The sequence below is a fragment of the Stomoxys calcitrans genome, chromosome 5 (genome assembly GCF_963082655.1).
Source record: "Stomoxys calcitrans chromosome 5, idStoCalc2.1, whole genome shotgun sequence".
NCBI classification, from domain to species: domain Eukaryota; kingdom Metazoa; phylum Arthropoda; class Insecta; order Diptera; family Muscidae; genus Stomoxys; species Stomoxys calcitrans.
In genome coordinates, this window is record NC_081556.1 from 161,251,616 (window position 1) to 161,266,422 (window position 14,807).

At 40.8% G+C, this 14,807-nt stretch overlaps 1 protein-coding gene across 1 annotated transcript; it reads left to right on the forward strand.

The window, feature by feature from the left end:
* The first annotated feature begins 7,897 nt into the window (after window positions 1-7,897).
* LOC106084572 (uncharacterized) lies at window positions 7,898-10,520 on the forward strand. Its single transcript, XM_013248356.2, has 3 exons — window positions 7,898-7,971; window positions 9,966-10,039; window positions 10,230-10,520. Exons 1-3 carry the CDS (start codon window positions 7,954-7,956, stop codon window positions 10,453-10,455), a joined length of 318 nt encoding a protein of 105 aa, XP_013103810.1. The 5' UTR covers window positions 7,898-7,953; the 3' UTR covers window positions 10,456-10,520.
* The last annotated feature ends 4,287 nt before the right edge of the window (window positions 10,521-14,807 follow it).

Sequence of the window (14,807 nt, forward strand, 5' to 3'; positions counted from 1 at the left end):
GACCGATAGCGCATATTTTGCTTATTGACGAAGCCATTCAGCCAGAAATAAGCCTTCGACTTAGGGCTCTTAACGTTGAGGCAACTGACTCCGAATTTTGGTACAAAATTTGTATAATTTCGACTAGTTGTTTGCTCGTATATCTTTTCATCATGAAATGGCAAACCTTACTGAAGAGAAATATCAAAAGAGCAGCAAAAAATACGGCGTCCCCTTAAAAAAAACCTTTATACCAAATTCATACTCTTCTTTTAAACACCTTTCATTTGATAACCATTTGGCCCCAATCAGTAAGAATTTTTTTCCATTGGTCCTTTTGGAAATTTGAAAATTTTATTCCTGAAGATATAAACGATCCCCCACCAACGAGAAACGTCAAAACTGTTGATTAGTGAAAACACTTTGCAGAGGCGCTCTAAAAATGGGATACTAAATTGAATGGTGGCTAATGAAATACCATTTCGAATTAATTGCCATCGCTAGGAAAAGTTTACAGCCTGCCACGGTAACACCAATTTGACTGATGCTATTGCCACAATGGACTACTGCCGCCTAGCCATATATGATGGATGTCGTGGCAAGGCATCCTCAATTTAAACCGGTTCGAAAAAGCGGTAAATCTTTTAAGGACACATCTCTCACCCATATCTCAAAAACTGAAACTGAAACAAGCAGCTTTGAATTCCCCATCATGCAAGAAATGTCGCAATGACAGTGCCCATTGCTGGTTTGTGGCACAATCTGCATCTGCTGACAGCGAACGTGCGCCAAAATGCGCTCTGGTTTTTCCCAAGTGGTTGCACATGCGCGCTGAGCCACGATGCGATAAAACGTTTTCCAATAAAAACCAACCAAAGCGGAGCGAGGCAAAAACAAAAAATAGGCGACCAGCTAACAAATGAAAATAAATAAAAAATCCATAAAAAGTAGTGTCGTCTATTACAAAACTTGCAATGAATGTTACGATCAATGCTAGCGTACCATAACCATCAACCCAACCACCACTACCACCACCACCACCACCACAACAATAGCTGGCTGTGTTACATAATGCTCACTACACATACACTCGAAGAAAACCATTGAACGAACACTTCCTCAAAAAGAGTTTCGCAGAGTTGCAAGCCAAGTTGGATTCCGGATAATTGTGATGTGGAGAAGGCAGCACAGGAAAGCACATTCCGCAAGAATAGCCAACTCCACGGCAAGTGGCGTCCAGCTGGCAGCATCCGCCCTTGACCTAAACCATTATCCCTCCTTCGATTGGCAAAAAGTTGCATCGCCAGACATACGGACACAATGGTAAGGCAAATGGCTTAAGTCTACTGCGGTTGGCTTAAAACGCCCGTTATGGCGGATGAATTTCTTGAGGCTGCTTTGCTGGTCGCTCTTTCGCTTGGCTGCATGTATGGGTGTAATTGCCACTCGTTATGGCATAGGCCTCCAAGATTGTAGGCCGTGTCTTTCAAACGTTGCGCAACAATAAAACGACGGCTACCATGGATGGTAGCCATCGGAAAGCTGTCCGTGGCACTTGGCATTGTTCGATATTTCCAATTGGTGCAGTTAATGCAACCTGAAATTTAATAGTGGCTTATCTACGACGGCTGGCCAAAGAGCCACCCAAACCGGATGTGGACAAAATGAGTTACGTCTATGCCAGAATGGGCAAGGCTTTGCCAAAAAAAAAAATCTTAAATGCCACATTGTGGCCAGTAGGGTATTTAGAACTGGTATTGTGAGCACACAGCTTGCAATGGCCATTTGCAGCTGTTCCAGTGCCATGAAGCGGAAGCGATGCTCCTTGGTTTGCTGAAAGTTGTGACAGTTTTCTTTACGGCTACCTACTCCAAATGATGCAAACGAAACCGAAAAAAAAAACTTAACAAGGAAGTTGATGGGGTTGGCTAGATAGAGGGTTGTCATCCCTCTTGCCGCCAAATCGTAATCGAGCTAACAATTCAAGATTCCCAATGTGAATGTGACAACGTATTGCGATGCATTGGCTACTTAAAACTGCACTTGGGGGTTGCAGGTAGACATATGCAAGTGAGTGATTTTGTACCAATGCTCACGAGATAAACATTTTACTAACGCACGCTCACGAGGCACAAATGTAACTCACGCACGACCTACTAGACACTTACAACTCACGAAACAATCACGAGGCATTCAACCGTTAGTCGTAATTTTCTCTTGAGTCGCGATTTTTTCGTGAGTCACGAGGCACAAATGTAACTCACCCACGACTCACAAGACACTCACAACTCACGAAACAATCACGAGGCACTTAACCGTTAGTTGTGATTTTCTCTTGAGTCTCGATTTTCTCGTGAGTCGTGAATGCTTCGTGAGTTATGATTTTTCTCGTGAGTGTTGTTTTCTCGCGAGTCACGATCAGTGTCGTGATCATGATTTCACTAATGAAGGATAAATTTTAATTCAATCACGGTCACGCACGATCACTTGATTGCATTTGGATTTCACTCACTTATCACGTGACTCACGCGTGACACCACAACTCACGTGCACACCGCTGATTGGAGGAGATGTGCAATTGAGAGCATTTGAAATGATTTTAATGGATGTCCCATTAGAAAACTGGCACCAAGCTAGACTATCTGGTACTCAGTTATGCCAATCGAGGAGTTTTTGTTATTCGCGATGCCTTCACTTACTTTCGGCAAGTAGCTGGAGTCACCATTTGTAGCTGCTATTTTGCCAAATTGCACTTCAAATTTAGGTAGCCCATTCAATGCACACAGTTTGATTATCTTTGTAGCATGTGCTTGCAAACAGGTGGCCCCAAAAAAACCCAGTGAAGAGAAGACAATCAGTTTTTGAAACTCAGGTAAGTTCAAAAGCCTAGCAAGGAAATTACAGGGAATGGCACAAACAAATTTGCGATAAATAATGAATGAATGAATTTTTTTTATTGCGCTTGCGGTACATAAACAAAGAATTACCTCCGTTCTGCTACGAATTGGGAGTACGGAGAAATGCCCAGTGAACTTTGTGGTCGACGGAGTCTTGCGGAAATGACGGCCAAACTGAGACGGTCACTAATGTTAACTCCACCACTATAAGGTGGGGGTTTATTATCCTCGTCATTTTGTTTGCAACGCCTCGCAAAATTGGTCTGAGACCCAATGAAAAATACGACTTAGCCCTGTCAGTACGTCTGGCTGTCTAAACTAGAAATTTAGCATGACGATACACTTGTGGCAATTATAGTACACATTCCAATTTCGGTATTGGCCTTTTATGCACCGTTCTCCCGATTTTGCTTCTGGAGTTCACTGAGTGCTTGATTTCCCATCCGATGACGTTGAGATTTGGACTGGCCATATTAAGTAAAGTTTTGTAAGTTTTTAGCTGAATTTGATGTTGTCACCTCCAGATAAGAAGAAAGTCACTGATTTACATTTATTTTACCATTCTCTGACCACTGAGTTGAAACTTGGCATAGACAATGTGTGTTTACACACACAAATTAAGTTCACACATGGGCTAAATGGGCCATATCTCGAAACAACCTCATCTTACATCGAACACCTGATTCGACTATTTAGTTTACAAAAGGCCTATTTTTGATTCGATTTCGATGAAAGTGGATATTGAATGCAAAATTATATAATATACAGGGTAGCTAACACAAAGTGTTACCAAATCAAACAGCCTTTTTTTTGTGAAAATATTTGCTGCAATTTTTGTATAGACCTGGCTGTGTGTCAGTTGAAACAAAATGTGGGTTTTCTTTGTTTTATTCCAAAATTCGGGTGACGACATGTGAAATTCCTTGGGGATGGCTAGACGACGTCAGCTGAGATATTGGAGTAAAACAAAGAAAAACTACGAAATTGACCTATAGCCGGAACTATACAACAATTGCAGCAATAACATAAGGTCAAGAATCCTCATGAATCCTCGTTATGGCCCACTCTCGTACAATGGCTTTCTTCAGCAGGTATATTTCTTGGTCCTTACCTTGCCCTCTAAAATGGCCCAAATAGAAAAGTCCATCGAAATCGAAGGCCATTGTGTGGGCGACAAGAAACGAGGAACATTAATTATGAGTCATTCTTGGTATACACGTGCTTTATGAGAAAGTGCCGTGTCTTTTTGGTATTGTCAACAACCGAAATGTTTGTATCCCCACAGCTCCAAAGCAGCTTCCAGAGCTTTTCGCGGTAAGAAGCCGCATTAACTTTGACGACAAGCTCGATGAAATCGATTGAAGCGCGGCGTTAGGCGATCACAGCCACCCATACCATCGCTTCAGATGAAATGCTACTTCGGATGGCCGTTCGTAAGCTTAAATTTTCGTACGTTCAAATTTCTTTGTTCAAATGAGAAATTCTATTCTTCAGAGTGTTGTTGAAGTTTTTTTTTTTGGATTATGACCATGGCTTTTGGCAACGCTATCGAAGCATTAAAACATTTTATGGTGCGAATCACAAACATTTTGTTCACTTTCAGGTGTTTGAGCTCACCAACAATAGCCGCTTGTGATTTTCCAGCTAAATATAACGCAATCACACTATTCCTCCTGAACCTTCCTAAAAGGAAGGATATTCGCAAACTCTCCTTTTAAATAAACTCCGATTTAGGTTAGGTTGACAACAGAGTGCAGATATTAATCCGCCCCATGCCACTATGGACATACACTTAAGCCAGTAATCGGCTTGTTGTGCGCTCTAAAAACTATAAAGTAACCTCTAAAAAGAAAATTTTAAATTAGGAATTCCGTGCTACTTACAAAATCCTTAATTGTTTTCAATACCACTCCCCCAAGTTGGTTCATGTCTGATATTGTGTCTTCACCTAAGTACCGGTATCTGTTGGACGCGAAAGCCGGGCAATGACAAAGGAAATGCTCCAACGTCTCATCATCTTCACAGCATGCCCTACACATGATCCGATTTAAGTGTCTTGGATTTGTAAACGATTTAAATGTCATGGATCTGTAAAAATGGTGTTCTGGCCCCGCATGCCCTACACATGCTATCACTTGCCGCTCCGATTTTACGTAAGTGAGCTCGTAGTCCTATGTGTCCCCTTATGATACCAATAGCTATACTGACCTCCTTCTTGCTTCCTTTCAGTAATAGCCTCGTTTTCTCACAATTTTGAACCTCGCCATAGGATTTTCGTCGTCCTACCGACCGTTTCGCTGTTCCACAATGTTGCATGCGTATTCGTCGCCCACTCCCTTAACTCGGTCTGCGTCGACCCGAAAGGCTTTGGGTTAACCAAGTTTATTGACAGCCATCTGGTCTTCACCGCCAGATCGTCTGCCCTTTCATTTACCCTTACTTCGTTATGGCCCGGCACCCAAACGATGCGGATTTTGCCTTCCTCAGAGACCTTAACGTCCTGGTTGTTATTGCCCTTATGGCCATTTTACTGTTGGTAAAGATGTTCACACTTGACGTCCTCGCACAACACCACTTCGCGCATTCCGTGAACGCCCGGATCTCCGCCTGCAGGTCCGTATTATGGTCAGGCAGTCTAAAACATATCTCAGTCACTGGGTTCTCAATGTAAACCCCCAGGCCCACTCTGTCCTCTAGCTTTGATCCATCCATGTAACATGATTTTCCAGATGGCAATAATAGGGTTCCGTCAATCCACCCGCACTCGACTTCAAGGTTCATCTCAGGTATCCGAACGGAAATATCTTCCCTTACTTCCAGGTTTCCTATCGTCACGCCACGATTATTCCGCGATGGTATGAGCTGTTCCCTTCCTCAATCCATTCTCCCCTCGTCTTAAGTCTCATAGTCGCAGTGGCTGCCTCAAACTTAATTTGTATGTCAATGGGTCGGATATCTAGAATAGTCTCCAGTGCCCTAGTGGGCGTGGTCCTCATCGCTCCGCCAATGCCAAGACAACATGTTCTCTGAACCTGTTGTATGGTCCTGATGTTGCACTTTTTCTCCATAGTAGTCCACCAAACTACTGAGGCGTAAGTAAGTATTGGTCTAATCACGCTCCTGTAGAGCCAGTGGACTATCCTAGGATTCAGGCCCCATTTCGAGCCTACGGCCCGTCTACATAGTGCCCAACATCTGTGAGCCTTCTCAGTACGCTCCTGAATGTGACACTTTGAATTAAGTTTCCTGTCCAAGACCACACCTACATTTTTGACTTTGTCAGATATCGAAATCGTCTTATTGAGGAAATGTGGTGCGTTAAATTGGCCCACATTTGTCTTCCTCGTGGACAGGCATATTTCAGTCTTCTCTGGGTTAAAATTGAGACCTCTGGGTCTAGCCCAGTCATATGCCATATGCAAGACTCTTTCGGACCTTCTGCATAGCTCGTTCGGATCCTTACCCCTTAGAAGTATTATAACATCGTCTGCGTAGAAGACGGGTTCAAATCCCTCCTCAGTCAGCATCCGTAATAGGCCATTTATGGTGGTCACCCATAGGAGTGGCGATAAAATGCCCCCCTGTGGCGTGCCTTGTGCCACTTTCTCCCTTATATTTATGCCATGGGACACACAATTTATCCACCTGTTCCTTAGCATATGGTTTATCCAGTCTCTAAGGACTGGGTCCACCCGGTACTGGTCTAAGGATTGGATCAGTGTGTCGCTCCGCACATTGTTAAAAACCCCCTCCATGTCAATGCATACCGCCAGTGTGTACGTTTTGGCATCGAAAGATTCTTCTATTTTATGCACAACCTCGTGCAGGGCAGTCTCCACCACCTTCCCTTGACATGGGCATGCTGTTTGTATTTGAGCAGTTCGCTGGATGTCATACTCTTTATCATGGTGTCTACAATACGTTCCATGGTTTTGAGTAGAAAAGACGTAAGGCTTCTGGGTCTGTAGGCCTTTTGTGTCGCATAACTTGCCTTGCCGGGCTTGGGTATAAGCACCATGGCATTGGCCAGACGAGGCGCCAGATAGTCTGCCTCTTTCTGTAGTAACGCCGGAAATATTCCATTAGGTCCGGGTGACTTAAATGGTTTGAAGCTCCTCAAAGATTCCTTCACCATAAATTCCGTTATCATAAACCTTCGATCAACGTCATTATTCCAAGATTCCGGTGTCTCCGTGAGTACCTTCGTATCCCGTGGAAAATGGGTTTTCATTAAAAGCCTCAACATGTCCTCCTTTGTCACTGCTCTAACTCCCATGGTGTCTACTAAAATTTCAGTTTGGACATGAGCTTTTGAGGTTTTTGACGGCGTCATTAACGCTATCGACCTGTTCGCAAAAAAGCTTCCAGGAGGCACGTTTTGCCGCTCTGGTAATCTAATTGTATTCCTTGAGCCGTGTGTAATACTCATGGACATTTGACGAAACAAAATATCTGGAAAATACGAAGAACACCGAAAGAACCACCTTCAAAAGATACATTTAGAACTCAAATTCTGAAAAAATTTTTTTATTTCTAGATAAGTTGTTTTTTCAAATGTCCAAAGAGGCCTTATGCGTACCATCCATCCATTACAAAAATATTCACTGGGTTATGGGTTATAGCCAGCTTAAAACAAAAAATCTATTCAAAATGAAAACTCTGGCAGGCCGTCTTTTGTTTTGGAAACTCTATTAAATTATGTTGTTGCAAGTATTGTTGTTGTAGTTTTCTCATCGCAAACATCGTATGTGCTGCTGGCGGGGCATGCCATTGTGTCCGGATGTATGTATGTTCGTCGTCTGGCTGTTGCAAGCGAATGTCTTTCAACTGCAAATTGAAGTGGCAGCAACAGCTGTGAGCAGACAACAAACTGGCCATAAACTCGTTGCGAAGAAATTGCTGCTGCCTCGATTCATATTTAAACGCAGGTGACTTCAAAATTTTACTCGTAATAGTAACGGATCTCTGTCACGGAAAGGTTGTGTATGCCACGGCCACGGTCGAAGAAAAACTCTAATCCGATTTAGGCGTATCTTAGTTTTTTTGCTTGAGCTTACCCAACAAACAATCACCGAAAATGTATTCAACAAAAGGAGTAAGTGTCCGTGCGTATGTGTGTGTGTGTGTGCTGCTATATATATGTATGTGTGTAATATGATAAAAAAAAACGTGGAAAAAAAGTCTTTAATTGGCCCAGGCCAACAGATTCCCAGACATGAGACAAGGCCGAGACTTTTCGCAATGGCAAACAAGAAAACTGCAAAAATTGAAATGTGATCATTTAAAGGAGTGCGGAAGTGGTGGCACCCGGAAACACTTCCACTGGCATAGTGAAATGCGGACCAGTTTCAGTTTCGTTTTTAGTTTATGTTGTCATATATTTTTGTTGTTGTTGGTAACCACAAACATGGCTACTCAGGACTGTGGATCGTAAATTAAAAAATTATTGGAGCAGAAATAGATTTTGATTCCCCAAATTCAAATGGACAAACCAGTTTGTTGGAAATACTCGAAAAATGTGCAATCCGATGAACTTGTGTCGAGTCGAGTCGCGTCATATCATATCATAATAGATTAGTAATGACAAGAAATTTTATGAGAATGCCTAAAGGATAACTTTGACATGGCTATGACTACAAAAAATAAATATAAGAAAAAAATATTAATTATTGATACCTAAACAAGAAAAAGTTGGGCAAGGCCGAATCTCATATGCCCTTCAGCACGAGTCGCATATTTTATAGGACTTTCTCTGCGAGATTTTTTCAACGACAGCAACCTAAGTGCAAGTTTAAAGGTTTTCAATTCATAAAAGATTGAGCCCTGAAGCTGCTCCATAACTGAAATTGGAATATCGGAGGGCCCATTTCATGGGTAGCCTATTTCATTTAACATAAATTTCCCCACTAATATTCCATTAAGATATTGGAGATACTTTTCTCATCTCAATGAGTGCAGTTTGATTAAAGTTTTAGCCCAATGATCGGGGACCACTTAGTGCTGAATCCAAACGACGTGCTGTATAACGACACCACTTCTTAGAAATGTCTTATATGGCTGAATACATCACTTATGAGAGGGAAACCACTGCACGGGATTTGAACTACGCGTTCAGACGTGTCAATCAAATCAACAGCTGGACCATAAAAGCGAAAATATTCGATGGCGACGTCTCATTATTTTGCATCAAATCGTACACTCGTTCTGCTCTTCTTTAACTTTTTTTTAATTCCCAGAGAAATTCTAATGCAATGCAACGTTTTTTCGTTAAAACTAGACACCTATTTGCCACATTTTCATAAAATCGAAGTTTGTGTTTTTTTTTTTACTTTTTTTACACAATATTTGCCTATTTTTTATCCTTTTACAATTGTCGTTACGGTTTTTGCTGGTTAAATGTTGGCATCTCTGCCTAGGGGCCCAAGAAGTCAAATTGGGGGAAACGTTTATATGGTAACCATACGCGGTTATAGAAGAATTTCAGTTTAACTTGGAAGTCGTATATCGCAACACGGACTGAGTTCGGCCATATGAAATCCAAACTGGCCCATATTAATAAAAACTATTGGTGTTAAATTTTGACGTCAGCTAACAGACGCCCGGACATCCATCACCCTTTTATTGCCGAGTCCGAACGGCGTGCCGCAGTGCGACACCAGTTTGGGGAGAAGTTTTTACATGGCATAGTTCCACTCGACAGTCACCAACATTAGGAGGTGATAAACAGAGCTGAAATTTTTTTCTGATGTTCCCGTCATGCTAACTCCTGCGCTACGGTGGTCTATGTGCCCTTAGACGGGCGAAGTTTTAATGCCCAAAGTCTAAAGATAAAAAATCCCCACAAATTTGTATAGGATGCCATCATTTGATTCGGTTTGAATGAATTTAATTATTTTATTTAAATATTTAGTTTTATATGAATGTAATGTATACCGAGAATATCCCAAAATTGTCAAATGTTAAATCTCCTTGCATTGCCAATTTGCGGCCACCGTGTCGTATGATTGTTAATATCCTTTATTAAAAAGCGTATCACGTATGCGACCCATGATGCCACAGCTTTTAAATTCGTTTGTTCTTATCTTTCAGATCATAGTCCTTGTTTTAGTGACATTTGCTGCACTGATGCTGGCAACGGCTTATCCATCAAAAGACAACCTCAAGTAAGTTAGCTCACACAGCAAACTACGATTCGAGTCCATTCAAGGTCTAGTGTTGAAAATAAGGAATATTTTCTTTTATAAACTCTTTGACAAAAGGGTGGCTTTCTCAATTGCCTTCTCAAAAATAAAATCACATCTTAAATCTTTCAAATATTCATTATTATTTGTCTAACATTGTGATTTCTTCTAGAATCCGAATACATGTTCCGGTCAAACATCACACCCACATTCATACGAAAACGGTGATTAAAAAGGTGCCACTGCCCATTCCGGTGCCAGTCAAAGAGCACAAAGAGCATAAGGAGCACAAAGAGCACAAGGAATATAAGAAACATCTCATAGAGGACATCGAGGATGACTTCGAAGGCTATGACTATCCGAAGAAAAAGCGACGAACCCGACATCCTTTTGTTTAAGTTGTTGTTGTTGTTGTTGATGTGAGCTCAACTCAAATGGCGGCGGTGCAATACCAAGTGCAATAAATTCCAAACTAATATCAAAGACAACCAACAAATATTGTATATACATGCACGGGTGTGTGTATCCATTTCTATTCTGTATGAACTTCAAGGTGTATTCTCTAAGATTAAGATACTACGTTAAGATACTCAATTTTTAAACAATAAAAATTACAAAAAACGTAGATTGAATGGAAGTGTTACTTGTGAGAAATTTAATTGCCTGTATCGAATGGCAAAAGTTTGCAATACCCAAAATATCAAAATTACATAGATGAACATTTATTTGAAAAACAAACAGTTTTATCGAAACGAAACGACGACAAAATTTGTTAATTTTCCTGCAACAATTTATCTTGAATATCAACGATCCAAAGTAAAAGCCAACTAGAACAACAACAACGATATTATTCACAAGTAAAGCAAAAAGCCATCTAACCAACTACCTTATATGAGCTTTGCTGCTGTACTGCGCTCCGGTGTGTTGTGGGGGTGATATAATTTTCTTAGCTCGGGTTCGCGCGTTTACTTTTTCTCCTTCGTTTACTACTGCCCTCGGTTTTTTTTCTCTGTCTCTCTCTATACTTTCTATATTTTAACACCGTCATTATGACCAGTACCTATCCAAAGGTATGGAAACTTGTTAAAGTCATTCCCATACTCAAAAGCAATGGCGAGTATAGACCAATTGCGATACTGTCGTATATGTTTAAAGTTTTCGAGAGACTCCTGCATATTCAATTTCGAAACTATATATCTGAAAACAATCTTCACGACAAGCTGGGTTTAGGCCAAACCACAGTTGCCTCACTGATGTAGTTGAGATAATCCTTGAAGGCCTTGATAATAGCGAAATTGTTTTCCGATTCTTCTTGACCACTCGAAAGCATTCGACTGTGTTCATCACTCACCACTCTGCGCCAAACTGAGGAATAACCTAAATTTTTCTGCCACTGCCACATGGCTTATATCCTCGTATATAACGCGACGATCGCAATATACTTCCGATGGAATTCATGAATCATATTTACTGCCACTACAAAGGGGGGTCCACAGGGCTCTATTCTTGGACCTCTCCTCTACTCAATATACTCCAATGATTTACCAGATCAGGTCAAATTTGCCAACGTGCAAATGTATGCCGATGACGTGCAGTTATATTTATCAAGTCGGTTGTGTTGCCGATCTTTCCAGAATTCAGATGTGGGCTACTAGAAACTTCCACTTGCGACAAAGTATATTCCATACTTCCAAATCTGTGGGTTATTCAACACTTTACACCTTTGAAAGCCCGTATACTTCTTGTTAAAGACTATGTTCTGCTTCTGCCTCTTTATGCTTGATTACGACTGCATTTAATAACGCAATACGCTATATGTATGTTTTGCCTTAAAAGTACTAAACATATATATGGGAGCTATTTTTACATCTGGACCAATTTTTTAATGGGTAAAACTGTTCCTTCAAAGATGTAGAAAAAACTTAGTTTTTGGGGATCTGGATGTACTCCAAAACTGGATTAAAAGATGTATTTTGAAAATAGGGTTAGCGCTAAGAAATTCAAAATTTTTTCTACATCCTTTTCAGTGATTTTTTTTTAGCTTTTTTATTGTTGTGTTGGTTTTATACTCTCAATGTTTTATAAGTCGGTTTACAAAATTTAATTTAAATAAGATCTTGGGAACTAGCATGAAAAACTCAACGTATAGAACCAAATAAGCAGCAAATAGACCATTCTGCAAGAGTATGGCAGAATTTAGAATTCCCTGGGATATCTCTGTGGCCCGGCAACCAGAACAGGTGAATTTTGAACTGTTTAGCCATCTCGTTGAGAGATCTGCGACTGTCGAGGGCGCATACAACCAAACAGACATTCTGGTCCTAAATACGAGTAGTATTCTGAAAATACACCCCAAAGTCTAGAGCGAAATATGGGGACTCTAACTTGGAAAAAACCAACGTTTATCTCGGATACAGAATAGATTTTCAAGAATAAATAAACACTTCCACTTTCGCACACAATAAACACACTTAAATTAGGTGTGCCCCGCATTCATCCAAATTCGCACACACGGTTGATGAATGCACTCCTTTACATACTGGTGCCCAATTAAAACTGTTGCTTCTTGAGTGCTCTTCATTAAGTGAAATTTGTATTATACGCCACTTGAGTGTTTTTATTGTTAGCCTCCCATGCGCTCACCCTCTCTCCCGCTTTTGTTGCTCATTCCGGCTCACTGTTGTCAGAATACGAGAGTTGGCAAACAAAAGCATATCAACATTAGGACACACACACAGCTACAGCTACAGCCACGGCCATAGTCACTGATACTTGGGGTTAAGTGAGTAGTGTTTAGATTATATTACCCAATGGGGAAAATTGTCATACTCTCTCTCTCTTACTTTAATGGGTTTTAGTATCTTTTGTCTTGTTAAAGTGTGCTCTTTGCAAAGATGCCAATCTCACTAGTCATTAGGCTTGATGTGCAGCTTTTGAGTGGATAATTCTGCCCAAATTTCTATAGAATTTATATGTTTATTTATTTATTAAGCTTATAGTGAATAAAAACATAATAATAGACCGGTACTATGTTAACGAGCAATTTTTCATTCAAACAACTTTCATTTAATGTTGTAATTTAAGATATTGCCATAGGGAGTAACATTTCCTTTGTGGTTCCAAACGAAATCTCGATCTGGGAAACCAGTCAAATGCTATTCCAAAGCAAAAACACATTTTTCTGCTTAACTTTAGGAATCAAAGGTTTTTGGTGTTCTATTTGTAATAGAAACAGATTACCCTATGGTCTGAAGCCGGACAATATCCGATTGTATGAATTACTTCAATACCAAATAAATTTAGAGCAAGACACGCAAATGCTAATTTTTGCAAATTTTGTCCATTTTTAGAGTATTGACATTAATTTTCCGTACTTTTTTGTAAAACTCCCAAAAATTGGGCTTTTTAACCACGGTAACTCTCCACACTTTCCTGTTCGAGAAATCCCTTCAATAATTTTGGGCCAATATGGAACAAATATTGTGGCAAATCTCAGGCGAATCGGGTAATAAATGCGTGACTTCATCAAACGGGCGGACAGACAGTCGGGCGGGCGGACGGACATGGCTAGATCGTCTTAGAATTGTATGAGGATCAATATATACTTTATAGGGTCTAACATCGAAATTCCGATATATTTCTTCGGTGATAGGTATACAAATTTCTATCAAATAAAATTTCGTTTAATTTTAGCTCTACATTGGAGAAACAATTATTTTATAATTCCTAAGCATTTTTCCTAATGGCATTGTTAATCTGCCTTAATGCATGGCTTTGTGGGGCGACCGTCTAGCCAAGTGGGTATCTCTAAGAAGATTGTCGGCATAGGTACGTATGTTTGGCCTACAACTAATGTAAACAGACCAAAGATGTGTGAGTGAGTAAGCCTTCACATGCCAATGGCTTCGTGTAGAGTGCACTGCACTAAACTGCAAAGCTGGCTGAAAATGTGGACGCATCTCTGTACTCAACAATGAAGCGAAAATATTACGCAATCCAGAGAACGAACTCTCCAGTGAGTGAGTGGCCAGTGCATGTTGCCACAAACACTTAACACTTCACTGAGTTATTTATTTACTCTCTCGGGACTCTCTCGTGACTGGCATATTCACCATGGGCATAAACATTTGCATTTCGCATGAGAACCCATCGACGCACACACACACACACGCAAACACACAACCATCCATCTATGCACGTTCCGATGTTTGTTTACTCAGACGGATATGTAATTGCGTGCAAATAACCCGAAGTGCGTTAGGAAGCTGGCCCAGGGAGGCAGTGAATGAAGGAAATGTATCGACGACGATTTGTTTACGTTTCAGGAGGCGTTATTACTTCTCGTTTCGGTCTTGTCGGTGGGTTTGTGTTTGGAATACAATTATCTTAGTAAGCCGATGCTGTTGGAATTTCAATGATGTCGGTGGGATATGTGAATAATGCATGCATCCATTCAGCCCCCAAAACAAATGAGTCGCCACATTCTCAATGGGACATGGTAACGGCCATTTGCATATGGAATTCATGGCAACATGGTCTGCAACACCCATTCATTGTTACTTGTGATCTCCAGCAATAGAACACTTCACGCACCAGGTGTGCACGCTTGTACTGGGGCACATTTCCTTGCACATTACTGTAATTATCCCCCATAAGCGTATTGACATCTGTGGGCCAACACGGGGATTGTCTGGGCGAAAAGATTTCCAATTTCTACATAGTTTTCATGCAAATGGAAACATAATTTCTG